General features: G+C 37.7%; 1 protein-coding gene across 1 annotated transcript; it reads right to left on the reverse strand.

Annotated features, from left to right (window-relative positions):
* Positions 1 to 145: 145 nt before the first annotated feature.
* On the reverse strand, positions 146 to 13,490 carry LTC4S (leukotriene C4 synthase). The gene is made up of 5 exons (XM_070937242.1): positions 13,433 to 13,490; positions 8,817 to 8,916; positions 3,182 to 3,252; positions 1,288 to 1,369; positions 146 to 349 (listed from the first exon to the last, which is right to left on the reverse strand). Exons 1-5 carry the CDS (start codon positions 13,488 to 13,490, stop codon positions 256 to 258), a joined length of 405 nt encoding a protein of 134 aa, XP_070793343.1. The 3' UTR covers positions 146 to 255.
* Positions 13,491 to 13,912: the final 422 nt, after the last annotated feature.

Genomic DNA, 13,912 nt, shown 5'->3' on the forward strand with positions numbered 1-13,912 from the left:
ACTTTGTAAGTATGTCTGTTACAACTTAACAATTTTTTAAGCACAGGAAATAGATATAACAATACTACTGTAGAGAAAATTCATAGGAACATTAACAGAAAACAAAAATACATTTCTAGAAAATTATAGTTCAAAAAGGCTGATGTGCAAAACTGCTTTAATTTGGGGGGGGAAAGGAGAAATGAAAGTTGAAAACCAAGGCTCAAATCATCATTTTGTCAGTTGAATGGCTGATGTCAAAGCACATTTGAGGAATCAAAAGTTTCGCACAAAATGGACAAGTAATCCCACCATGGACAAACCAATAAGAATGCAAAGAACTCCAGTGCTGAAATACATGGGGCCCAACCTGTGCAAATAGGAAGAAAAAAAATAACAGTTAGAGTTAATTGAGGCTGGCTGTTGCCACAGTAATATCAGTGTTCTCACAAATAGCTTCCATAGTAACTTGGTAAATAGAGAGAGACAAACCCTGCAGATACAAGCTGCATTACTGGGGAAGGATTTAAAAAATGCCCTTCTAGCAGAATTAACTGACTGACTTGCAACTACTAGTGTTGTAGGATGGTAACAATCAAACTGTACCCACATCCTCAGCTTTGATTCTTTTTTCCCCCGACGTAACCTCTCAAATCCAGACATTCGTCTTTCTAAATTCACCAAACATGGGATGGCCTTGAGATGATCTAGAGTTGCACAATTCAGTACCTTATCTTCTTGGACTAACCACAGAAAGATAGGCAGTTTCTGGTGGTTTCTTTTCTTTTCTTAAAATATTATAAGGGGGAAATGATGTAGAACAGGGGTGGGGAATTATGGCCCCTTTATGACTTGTAGACTTCAATTCACAGAATTCCCGAGGAAGTTGAAGTCCACAAGTCATCAAGGGGCCATACAGTAGTTCCCCATTGCTGATGTGGCATGAAAGAGATGTTCCAAGATGCTGTATTTTCTTTGTCTTAATTATCAATGAAGTGCTTAATCTGTGTCAAATCTATACCCTTTGAGAGATGATGGGGTTAAATATAAAATTAATATATTCCTGGGGGCTACTTAGGAGACAGGAAGTTAGAGGAAGGGGAAAAAATATCTACATAATTTGTTTTATGCAAAAACTATTTATAGTTTTTGTATTGGAAAACATCTTACACTGTGTTACCTTCCTTTAGCCTAAAGCAGTCAAGTTCAGAGATGGATTTCTGTTGCTCTCAAGGCTACAAAATCCAGCTTGAACATACTTGTCTGAAAGACAATCTATTTGACATATTTCACAGAAGGATTACTCACCTTCTTTCAGCAGAATGCATATAGCCTCTAAAGTATTGATAGCGAGCATACAGGTAAATTACTCCACAGAATGCAGCCAAAACTACAGAGAAGGCAGTAATCAGTTACTTAGAAAGTTTATCAAATACTAATTTCAATAAGAAATACAACAAAGGAGGGGCTTTTTTTCTTTTTTAAAAAAACTATTTTCCTGATGCAACTCAAGGGCAGGACACAAGTACAGCAAATCAGGTTTGCAGACATTATCATTTTTGCATTGATGGAGTGATAAAGGAGGCATAACTGCCAATATTAAATATATATACAGTGAAGGAGGTAGTCCTGCCTTTCTCCAGTCTTCCAAAAAACTTTACTTAGATATGCATCTACCAGCTACTTGGAATGGTGGGAACTTTTACAGCTTAAGGAGACTCCCACCAGCCTTGCCTTAACAAAGAAACAGACAATAAAATTCTGCAAAAGTCATTGCTTAAAAGGATCTTTTGCGACAACTGAGGACTAATTAATAAAAGAAACCTTAAATCACAATTTCTCAATCAACCTTTATTTTTTTAATTAATTTATTTCTAAACTGTCTCAATTGCCAAAGTGACTCTAAGTATACTTTTCTGAAAAATCAGGAAAAAAATCATGAACAAAACCAATATTATAAACATATTTGGAAAGAAAATCACCAAGCCTGTTCTTGCTTTGCTGCTTGCTTTGTCAGACTTAGTGTAGCCAAGGTCTGTGGAATTTAAATCATGTAAAGGAGCACTATTATCTAGATCCTCCCATTATATATTAGCACAACTGTAAAGAATTTTAGGCAGAAGCAATAGCATTAATTCTTGGCTTCCCATGTAGCTTGAGCCTATAGAATATAATACTCATTCTTACCTACACTAGCCTGATCCAGATGGGATCTGTTTTACCCAAACTTCTCATGAAACATCTGCCAAATCTGAGAGTATATAATAACTGTGTACTTCAGTAGTGATAGTATCTAATTGTACCGCTTAGAGAGGGCTGTAAAAGCACTATGAAGTGGTATATAAGTCTAAGTGCTATTGATATTTCACATATACAGGTAGTCCTCAATTTACAACAATTCATTTAGTGTTCAAAGTTATAACAGCACTAAAAAAAGTGACTTATGACTGTTTTTCACACTTACAACTGTTGCAGCGTCCCCATAGACACATGATCAAAATTCAGATTGGCAACTGACTCACATTTATGACAGTTGCAGTGTCCTGGGGTCACGTGATCTCCTTTTGTGACCTTCTGACAAACAAAGTCAATGGGGAAGCCAGATTCACTTAATAACCATGTTACTAGTTTAACAACTGCTGTGATCCATTTAACAACTGTGGCAAGAAAGGTCGTAAAATAGGGCAAAATTCACAAATGTCTTGCTCAGCAACAGAAATTTTGGACTCAGTTGTCGTAAGTGGAGGACTACCTGTAATCAGTCTTCTTCAGCTTGTTCTCAGTGTATTGGTCTGTTACATCATTTACAGATGGTGCATTTTAGATGAACAGTGGAAAGCATCAGATTGGCCATAGATGGACCTCAGCATTTTGAGGCAAACAAACGAAGTGGGAGCCCCTGTGCTGTTGATACCAAAGTCAGTAGTAGATACTGAAAACACTCCAGGGAAACCCAAGGTACATCCTCTCTACCACTGCAAGGGTGAGTTCCTCCTTAATGAAAACTCTACCCGCCTACCGGATTTTAATGCTTAACTCTTTATTTACAATGCAGTTACATTAGATAAACATTAACAATAAAAAAATAAAAAGCCGTGGAAGTCTTTTAAAAAGTTCTCCAGCTTCTCACATATTATTCCATATTTTTACTTGCAGAAAGGACATCACAGTAGAGATTCTGAATTAGGATTTTATTTCTTACCTTGATGGGAAAAGACTCCAGCCACCCATAAGAGGGAGAGAAATATTGGGAAATATTCTGAGCAATTTGCTCTGATAAAACAAAGAAGAAAACAATCAGATCACCGCTGATGGGGAAAAATAATTGGGGCTGAACAAATCTGTCAAATTTGCTCTAATTCTCATTTTCTTGACCTCTATATGTTCATTTCAGCCCATTTCTGCATCCATTCACAATTTCATCTCAGACCACTATAGATAAATACGTGTACACATTTTCAGAACATTTCTCCTCTCTGCTGTTTTGCAACCACAATATTTTTGCAACCCGTGCATTATTTCCCTACTTCTGGATCTTTTTGTTCCAGTCTAAAAAAAAAAATAATCACTATATTCGTGTCCTTATTGCTGAATTGCATGTCTGGTGGTTGGTAACAATTGAAAATTCCTTTTGATTATAGAAATAAAAGGTTTTCCTTTTAAAATTGGGCTTACATTCTAAAATCTGACCAACTAGAGACAAGGGGGAAAAAATGGGACCGAAATGGAGATTAAAAAAACCTGGAAGATGTGATAATTATAGTATTGAGATATAATTACACAGAAACTGGACATTTGCCTCAGAAGTTTTATGGAAAAGATAAGTTTTGAAGAGGAATTGCTTGTAATTGGTTCTAATCGTTATCATTCTATAGCAGAATCTCTTCTGGCAACAAAAATAAATTGTTACAAGGAAGCATCACAAAAATAAAGTATCGCACTGCATACAAGGCAATTAAAAGGTGAAGGAAAACAAAATGAGCTTTGTCTACTGCCGGAAAGATAAAGTAAGCATTAGTAGAGCCATTGGAAGATGGTATTCCCTAGCGGTTGCAGGTTGGGGATGGCGAGGAGGAGGTTCTATTACTTTTTTAAAATGCCATATTCTAGAGTTTATTGCTAAAGCATGTGAAGGCACTCAAAATTGAGTCTATAGGTAAGGTACCACTATATGGGGGAGTGATATGTCTGTAAGATCATGGTGTCTAGCATAGAGGACCTTGTAGGTGAATAAGGTAGACCTGGGATCTGATCCAACATTTGGCATAAAGGAAGCAGAACTTCTCACTTCCATGTATAGCCTCCTACCTACCTCATTTTATACCACCTGAACTGCAATAGATCAGATAGAAGGAGTTTCATTATCACAAATAGATCATTTTCTTACCGGATCTGACCTTTTGATCAGTTCCTCCCTTCAAGGGAAAGTAAAACAATTTTAACTAATTTATCTTAGAGGGAGAGGTTGAAAAGTGTGAGCATTTCCAAGAAAAAAATCTCGCCCTAACTATATACCCAACCAAACCACAAATAAAACAGGAAACTGAAAACAGAACTTCATCAGCTGATCTCTGAGTAAAGAAGAACTGCAAAGGTTCATAGCAAGTTAGATGATGTCCAGAAATAAGCAAGAAGTCCGTGTCAGGGTTCCAAGTAACACCCCCAATGAAAAAAGACTCCGAGGCTTGAAGTCCTCAAAGTTCCATTTTATTAGAGATGTCATATTGGCACATATGGGAAAAACCTGAGTCTGAAAGTTTCCAGGTTTTCCCCAACCAAAGGAAAGTCCAAGTTCCTGTCCAGCACCCACAAGTTCATCACATGGTCAAATCAAAACATTGTCTCAATGGGAGATGCTTCCCAGCCATACCCCTCCAAGTGCATGGCAAGATGTCCTTGACTCTCTGAGAAAGGAATGTTATTATGACTATATATCACCCTTGCTCCATACAATTCCCCTCCCAATTTCCCACAACAGTAAATGTGGCAGGCCTGAAGATCCAATGCAAAAGATGGTTTCCAGGCCTGACAGGCCGCCCACCTCCATCCCCACCCGATCAGAAGATCGTGTCCTGCAATGAGAGTTGCTAATTCAACAGACTAACCACCTCCTCCCCTCCCCCAGGGGGACCCTTTGGTTTATCAGGATATTTATCATGGAATTGTTTTACTAGCCTGTCTGCTTTCACATCCCAGCTTTTAACCCAAGTTGCCACAAAGGATACCCTTTCCAATGCATTAAATATTGCAATCTACCTCTATATAACCTAGAGTCTAAGATCTTTTTTACTTTGTAATGGGGTTCCCCTTGTACCACCATAGGCTTGGGATGTGGTTGATCTTGCGGTTTTAATCTGGAACCCTATGGCTGGCTTCAGCAAACTACAGTCGAAAACAGGATGTACTTTCCCTAGAATGCGGGGGAGGTTAAGCCAAACTGTTACTGGGTTAATTACTTTCACCATTGGGAATGAACCCAATTTTACTAGGCAGCTTTAGTCTTATTTATTTAGTTGATAGATAAACCCAATCTCACACATGGAAAGGAGGTTGAAGAGATCGGTGTTCGTCTGCCTGCTTTTTGTATGCTTCTGTGGCTTCCACTAGCGCTTTTTTAGTATTCTACCAGCCTTTACTCAGCGACTCCATCCACTCGATCAGAGTCAAGGAGGAGGGGGGCATTCTCTGGGCAATTCGGGCATGGGTACAAAGTCCATGCCGCTGGTGACCTGGAAGAGGGTTAATCCAGTGCTACTGTGCATGCCATTGTTGTAAGCCACTTCTGTTTGATGAACATCTTTGCCAGATTTTTCTCTGGTGGTAATCCTGAACAGGCTGTGAAGTGGGCTTGTTTTGAAAACAAGTTTTGATTACTGTCCAAATGACTGTATTTTCCTCACTCTCTGGGAGCTCGACTGTAAAGTCCATTGCAATCTTCTCCCAGGGTCTGCTGGGGCTAGCCACTTGCTGGAGGAGCCCAGGAAGTTTCCCTGGTCTCATCTTCATGGCAGCGCAAGTGGCACAGCTTTTCCCATAGTCTTCTACATCAGCTTTCATTTTTGGCCATCAAGATTGCCTCCTGGCCAGATGTAGGGTTTTCAAGAACCCGATATGGCCGGCCAGTCGGGAGTCATGGCTGCCAGTCTCAGATTGGCAGGTACATACAGTTTTGATCCTTTCCAAGCAGTCCATCTCTCATGGTCAAGGCGTCTCTATTATCTATGAGCCATGGGTCAGTTGGAAGTGCCGTTTTCAGTGCCGCTATCAGTTTGTCCCACCCAGGGTCGGATTGTCGCCTGGCTCCAATGCAAAAGATGGCTTCCAGGCCTGACAGTCCGTGCAGTTCACTCAATATAAATAGAATATATATTCCCTCTGGCAGCATTTTGAACCAATCAAAACCGCATTTTGGAGCTGCCAGTCATCTCAGGAACATCTTGTGGCAATAATTCAAACAGTCGATTAGCAAGTGCACATATCATTGGAAGAGCCAAAGTCAGAGGATAGTAAGTTGAAAATTCAGTCCATTGATTTTAAAGATAATGTGGGAAGCCCCTCTCCCAAGAATGAAATATTTTGGGGAATATTAAAAGAGGCAGAATATTATATTTCCCCAAAGGAGAAATTGAGAAAAAAACAAAGGCAGAAAGCAGCCCCAGTCTTCCTGCCATAGGAAAACAGCTTCAAACCAAGTAATCCATTCAGAAAGACTGGGCCAATCTATTCATAAACAAAATGCTTTCAGCCAAAAGGCTTGTAAAAGACACAAGGCTCCATCATTAGATGGAGCATCTCAATCACAAAACTCCAGAACCCTATAAAGATCCATCCATTCAGCCATTTTGTGAGCCATCCCAGAAACATGCTGCTGTTACTGAAGTTTCTGGAAGCCAAATAAACAGAGACTTTCTTTTCAACCAGCCAGCCTCCATTTTATTTCTAGTGTCTTTCTCCTGGCTTGGAACTGGATTGGATTTTTCTTCCCACAATAGCAAACAGCAAATGCTTCTGTTTATGAACAGATGCAAGGAACTGGACATTTGTATTTGACTTGGTGGGTCTGGAGATGTGTTTCTCACCCTGGCCACCCTCCAGAAGTGTAGGCATCACCCCCCAGAATTCTCAGCAGAGGTCATTCTGGCTAGGGAATTTGAAGGGCCCATGTCGGAGCAGGTTATGTGGAGCATTCCATATTTGGAATGAACTATGCAAAGCTATGGAAAACAGGATACTCTAGCAAAAAAGCCACACCCTTGAAAACAAAGCTCTCATTTCCTCTCTCTCTTTGCTCAGTGCAAATCAGCCCCTCCCACTGGTACTTTGGAAAAGAGATGGATGTTTGCCTGAAATGTGTAGAATGCAGTTAGTTATCGCAAAACAGCTTTTTGTTATGAAAAACCTTTATGTGTTTACCTTTTCTCACAAAACACAGTTACAGCCATGTGGAAATTAAGCAGGACAGCTACCATTAATCACTCGTGAAAAGCTTTACTATGCCTTTGAATATTTATTTATTTATTTATATCCCACTTTTATTATTTTTATGATTAACTTAAGGCAGTGAACATACCTAATATTCCTTCCTCCTCCTCTTTTCTCCACAATAATCCTTTGAGATGGGTTGGGCTGAGAGTGGGTGACCCAGCCCGAAATCTCCTGCCAGACTTCATGCCAGGGTAGGATTAGAAGTTAGAATTCATAGCCTCCTAGTTTCTAGACTGATGCTTTACCCATTGTTTTACCAATTTTAGCTTTGCTTCTGAAATTATGCTCTCTCTCATAGAAACTGTAAGGAAGGAGCACATTTTCTAGTGAAAAGAAAGACTGGGGTGACATGCTAGCAGTCACCAAAGCACCAGAAGGCAAGGCAAGAAACATTGGATGGAAACTAATCAAAGAGAGAAGCAACCAGAACTAAAGATACATTTCTTAAGAGTGAAAACAACCAGTGGAACAGCTTGCCTTCAGAAGTTGTGGGTGCTACATCACTGGAGGTGTTTAAGAAGAGACTGGAATGCCACTTGTCTGGAATGGCATAGGTCTCCTACTTGAGCAGGGGGTTGGGCTTAGAAGACTTCCAAGGTCCCTTCAAACTCTGTTCTTCTAAACTTCTGAACATTGTGTTTCATTTTATGTCGTTAGAGAGAATTTTTACAGGCATTTTCTGCTTAGAATGTGCAATATTCTAAAACAGTTTGAACAGATTTGTGGAAACCAAAACAGAGAAAGAGACCAGAGGCATTCTCCAGACCTCCCAATTACTCCACATAATCAATATTTGTCAAGATCCTCCCCTTTGTTTAGAATTAGAAGGGTGACATTTTAATGCCCAATGTTCATTGCAAAACTGCACTCTGAAAATAGATTCATGAGAAAAGTGAAAGGAAGTTGCATGTAGTGACAAAGGCGTACTTGAGAAGATCATGGAATAAAGAAATATTTGAAGTGGCTCAAACATGCAGAAAGAATGAATGAAAATGAAACCACAGAGGAAATACATGAAGTCAACTGACTAAGAGGAAGAAAATTGAGACAGTCACAATTGGATGGAGTGGATGAGATGGTAAAAAAGAGAGAAAAGAGAACTTTTAAAGAACAAAAAGCATGAGGTCACCAAGTCAGAAAGCCATGGAAAGCTCTAGCAAATATATTACTATAAACTAGATCCAGTTATGCTTTCTTCTCCCCCTCTCCCCATTTCATCTTTTATTTGAGTTTTTCCTTCTATGAACTTTGCATAACATCATTTCCCTTGAAGGAAATACCTTATTTCTTCTAAATGCATTTCAAAGGCAACAAATATTCTTTTAAAAAAGGAAAAAAAGTATTTAACTTACTGTGCTCTGAAGATCCTTTCAAATTCTGGTGGGCCTGAAGTGATGGGAGGAGAGATTTTGAACTTCCGCCGAAAGGTGATCACTTGGATGGCAAAATAGGCTAGATGTGAACAAAAGATAAAGAGAAGCTCATTATTTCTTCTGATGAAAGAAAACAGCTCAGTCATTTGTATCAGTAAACACTGCTCATACTGAAGACACAAAAGCAGAACCCAAGAAAGCCTCAGAAGGACCCACAGACATCACTTGATTCTTATCGGCTTCTTCCTCCCTTTCAACATTAATAGGATGGACAGAATTTTACCTTCAAGTGGTCAAAGTACTCACATTTCCCCAAAAGGATTCTATTTTACATTGTGCATATATATTCTATTTATTTCTATAGGCCTACTGGTGAAGACTCTTGCCTCCCACTCGGAAGGTTGAGAGTTCAATTCTAGATGGCAACAGATTTCTCTCCTAGGATGCAAATAAAAAATATCTGCTGTGAACTCCCATGTAGGTGTCAGGAAGGGCATCTGGCCAGTAAATCTCATCTCCATCCAGTCGCTTCAACTCTACCCTGAATAGATACTACAGGGTCATAAGAAGGGAGTGTTTTTATTTGTATCCTGCCTTTATTATTTTTATAAATAACTCAAGGTGATTAACATATCTAATACTTCTTCCTCCTATTTTCCCCACAACAGCCCTATGAGATACATTGGGCTGAGAGAAGGACTGGCCCAAAGTCACCCATCTGGATTTCACATCTAACGAGGGACTAGAACTCACGGTCTCTCACTTTCTAGCCTGATGCTTTCATCACTAGTTCAAACACTTTTGCTTTGGCTTACTTGCCATGGGGACATACATGGCAGATTCTTCAATGGCTAGAAAGATAATTGACAGATTAGAGCCCCAGTTCTGTAAGGGCCTCTTACGTTGAGCAACCGTGAAAGGTTACCTTCATCTCTCTTTTCTGCTGCTGTTCTATGATGTTATTTAACTTTATCTCTGCAGTATTTTAAAATATTTTTGTGGCATCTATTTCAATAGTTTATATTTTTAAAAAATAAAATTTAAAAGAAATTGTGTTTCTTTTGCATGTAGTCTTATAGCAAATAGTTATGGAGCCTTTAAGAAACACTTGAAATAAATAAAACAATGTATTTTGTCATCCCTAGAGCCTACATGCCATTTTTAAAGGGTTAATGTATTTTTTTATTATTGTATACCAACACCACCATCAAGATTATGTGCAAATAAAAATTAAAGAAAACATAACGAAAATACTGACGAAAGTATCCCTAGAAATGTTAAATCAAGTGTGTGTCTGTGTTTCACCTAACATTTTCACCAACCACTTCATATGCTAATATTCAGATTGTAGGAACAAACTGCAAGGAATGAATTAAAGAGCTTTGACTCCACACCTTTAAAATCTGCAATCTTCCCTCAGACTGAGGGCAATTCTATAAGACGTGCATTCCACATTCCACCGTTTGGGAGCGGCAGGCAGACCTTTAGTAACCTCTAATTAGCAAGTCAGTCAGTAAAACATTCCAAGACAAAATGCTGAAATTAAAATACCTAACCGAGGCCAGAAAACAATTTGCAATTTGCAGCCTTACACAAATTTATGGTGTGATTTGATCTATATGTCTTTCCACTTTTAATCCTCAAATGGAAATTAAAACCATAGAATTAAAAAAAATGATGCAATATTTGAGTATTAAAACACCACAGTATCAAGCCCAAGTAAAAAAAAAAAGAATATTTATTTTAAAGATGCATTTTATTCATATATTTTGAATTGCTGTTCACTGTGATGTGCACAGTCATGTTACACTAGAAAATGTTAGACAATTTATTGTTATATGCGAGAAGAAGGGAAACAAAGGATATAAAATACATTATTACACTTGGATCAATTACTGTATTGAATTGGAAGTCTGCCAAGATATTGTAGGAAACATATAGCATATTTCAGGATAGCTTTCCTTATTAACTCCTCTTGGTTGTCACCTGCCAGGGAAGCATCAACAAAGCACACTTAAGGAACTTTGTCCCAAACCAATATTCTCCTCACAACTTCCACCTTTTCTTCTTCATCAGCCTTGTAATCTTCGCAGGGCAAGTATGAGAAAGGGCAATAGAAAAATGGTTGTTCTTTGTCCTTTTGATTCTGTATTTGTTAAACAGCACCAAGCACATTAGGGCCAGTTGTGGGTCCAGCAATTTAGGAAGAACATTTGACCCACTGGAGTGGGTCCAGAAGAGGAGTAACCAAGACAATAAGAAACCTGGAAGGAAAAACTCAGGAGCAGCAGTTGGAGATGTTTATCTTGCAGGAGAGAAGAATGTGTGAAGACTTGATAGTTATTGAATAACTGAAAGGTTCTTAGGTAGAAGATGGGACAGAAGTGCTCAGAGTACAGAATAGAGTGGGTTTAAATCATAAAGAAGTAAATTTTGCCTAGATAGTAGGAAAAATGCTAATGTTAAATTGTTTGGCAACAGAACAGACTGCCTTGGGAAGTGGTGGTATCTCTCCTCAGGACATTTAAGTGGTGGGTGACTGGGTAGCCTTCTGCTAGGGATGGCCTGGCAATGGATTTCTGATGTTGAGCAGGCACTTGATGATCTCCAAGGTAAATTCCAACTCTTCCAGTCTATGATTCCATAAAATTATTTGTTAAACACACCGCCCATCTCAACAAAGGTGACTCTAGGCAGCATATAATCATTCAGTAAAACTATGGTATAAAACATTAAAGCAATAAATAGAAATCTTACATTTAAAATTAAATTAAAATTAAATTGACCAAGGTGGATAGGAAGGGAGGGAGGAGGTGGGGTGACTGGGGTGTTATCTACCCCATTAGCCATCTCCAAAATGCCACACTCCTATTGGAGCGTGATGCACAGCCAGGTCTTCATGCCCTTTCAGAAGGCCAAAAGGGTGGGTGCGGATGTCGCCTCAGGGACCACGATGTCCAGAAGGCAAAAGCCACAGCAGGAAAGGCTCTACTTCTGGATTGATGGGTTCCACAGCATGCTCCTTCTGCCAGTACAAGTAGGGCAGGTTAGTCCCATTGGAGTGAGACAGCAGTGGGGAGAAACAAAGCACATGGCAGAAAAATATTTTGCAACATGAGGGAGGCTGCTTTTGCATCTCAACTTCACACCAAGAGTTATGTTTATCTTACTGAATACAATATAATAGTTGGGTTTACCTTCTGGGGCTTGTCCCTTGCTTAAATTGTGTCCCATTGAACTTGAGAAGATGCTTTATGGAATAAGTTCACATTTAATAGCAAAATGTTCCCTTGATTTTGGGAGAAGTAATTTCTTTTTCTAGTTTTTGTTCTTGTACTAGACAAACTAAACATCTCTACTACTAGCAATACACAATCACTGTTTCTATAATCCAGTCTTTGGCTTTTGCCCCGCCAAATAGCTGAAATTAGCTACTTTTTATTTTATAAAAGACTTACTAGAATACCCCAAATCATTTTGGCTTTTTGGCTACCCTACTGCTAAATTTCTTATACAATATACATTTCATAGCTAGCTTTTTTTTTTTAAAGTTTTTTTATTTTTTACACAAATACTCAAACAAACATACAATGTATTTTTTCTGAACAAAGTATTGGCCGGTTCACAAATTTATATAATCTTTAGTCATCTCCAACACAATTTAAATATTAACTTTTTGCCATAGTGTTTATTCTCTCTAGTTTTTATAGACCAATATTACCCTTCACCCTAATCGCTAATCTTAATAAAATTCAATTTTTCCCTTTTCGTCTTTAAGTTAAACTCCTTAAATTTAAAATCTCAGAACATAAGATAATCCCAATATTTCCTTAAATTTCCTTATTATAATTACAAACATTTTTCTTTATCAGCTGTTCCAAATAGTGCAATCCAACATGTTAATAAAGCTCAGTTATATATATAACATTCCAATCATTCATTTCTTTTCTATTATTTTTCAAATATATAATCTCTTCTTATTAAATAACAAACCAAATTACTTTGTATAGTACATTTTCTTAAGTTTTAACTCCAATTTTCAATTACTTTATCAAATATATATTTATAGCTCTTCAATCAATATCTTAATCATTTCTAATTTCACAACATATCTAATTAATTTATACCATATCATTTCCAATTTTTTTTAGTTGTTCCAAACTTGCAATTAAAAATATTCCAATTATTACAATTTCCCTAATTACAATCAAAAATATTCCACCTATTACAATTTCATATATTAAACTTATTCATATTTCTAAATCTTATTTTGTTCCAAATAGTACAATCCAACATCTTAATAAAGCTCAGTTAAATATATAACATTCCAATCGTTCATTTCTTTTTTATTATTTTTTCAAATATATGATCTCTTCTTATTAAATAACAAACCAAATTACTTTGTACAATACATTTTCTTAAGTTTTAACTCCAATTTTCAATTATGTTGTCAAATATATATATATATATTTATAGCTCTTCAATCAATATCTTAATCATTTCTAATTTTGTAGCTATCTTAATGACCCAGTTTTTTTGCAGTGTGTAAAGCTATGTTCAATTTGTTTCTGTAACAGCAGAATGCATCCCCTTACCTTGTTCCAGCACAGCCAAAACAGTAACAGTGGAGAGCAGAGCTATATTGTGCAACATCTTAATCTTCAAAAGACACCAGGAAAGTAAATCCGCTCAAAGCTAGACGCTCCTTGAAACTTCTCTGCTTTTAGTCATAATTCTGCAGTGCTGTCAGTATAATTAGACAGTGGATGCCTTCATTTCCTCTTTTAAAGCGTTGGTTAGTTAACTCTTTGCTTGCTGGTGCCGTAAAGGGATCCCATCAAGTACATCAACTACATTTCTCTTTGGAGAAAAGATAAGCCTTGTAGACCCATAAAAGCCAAAAGTTTCTTGCAACTCACCCTTTTATGACTGGGAAAAGTGATCATCTAAACGTTTTTAACATTGCTTATAACCAGCCCTTTTATGGAGCAGATTGCAAAAAAACTGGTCCATTTCTATGATATCTTTTGGAGCATAGTCTAGTTGCTCAACCAATCACACAAAGGAAGTTGAGG

This window comes from Pituophis catenifer, unplaced genomic scaffold (assembly GCF_029215685.1).
Source record: "Pituophis catenifer annectens isolate HBS135680 unplaced genomic scaffold, rPitCat1.0.hap2 SCAF_2, whole genome shotgun sequence".
In the NCBI taxonomy this organism is placed as follows: domain Eukaryota; kingdom Metazoa; phylum Chordata; class Lepidosauria; order Squamata; family Colubridae; genus Pituophis; species Pituophis catenifer.

Bases quoted from the DNA above. Each gene is read 5' to 3' on its own strand.
- LTC4S (XM_070937242.1), bottom strand. From the start codon at position 13,490: ATGTTGCACAATATAGCTCTGCTCTCCACTGTTACTGTTTTGGCTGTG. The intron at 1,370-3,181 runs GTAAGAAATAAA...CCTTCTCTGTAG, and splicing joins TGGAGTCTTTTCCCATCAAG to TTTTGGCTGCATTCTGTGGA. The intron at 350-1,287 runs GTGAGTAATCCT...CTATTTGCACAG, and splicing joins ATGCATTCTGCTGAAAGAAG to GTTGGGCCCCATGTATTTCA.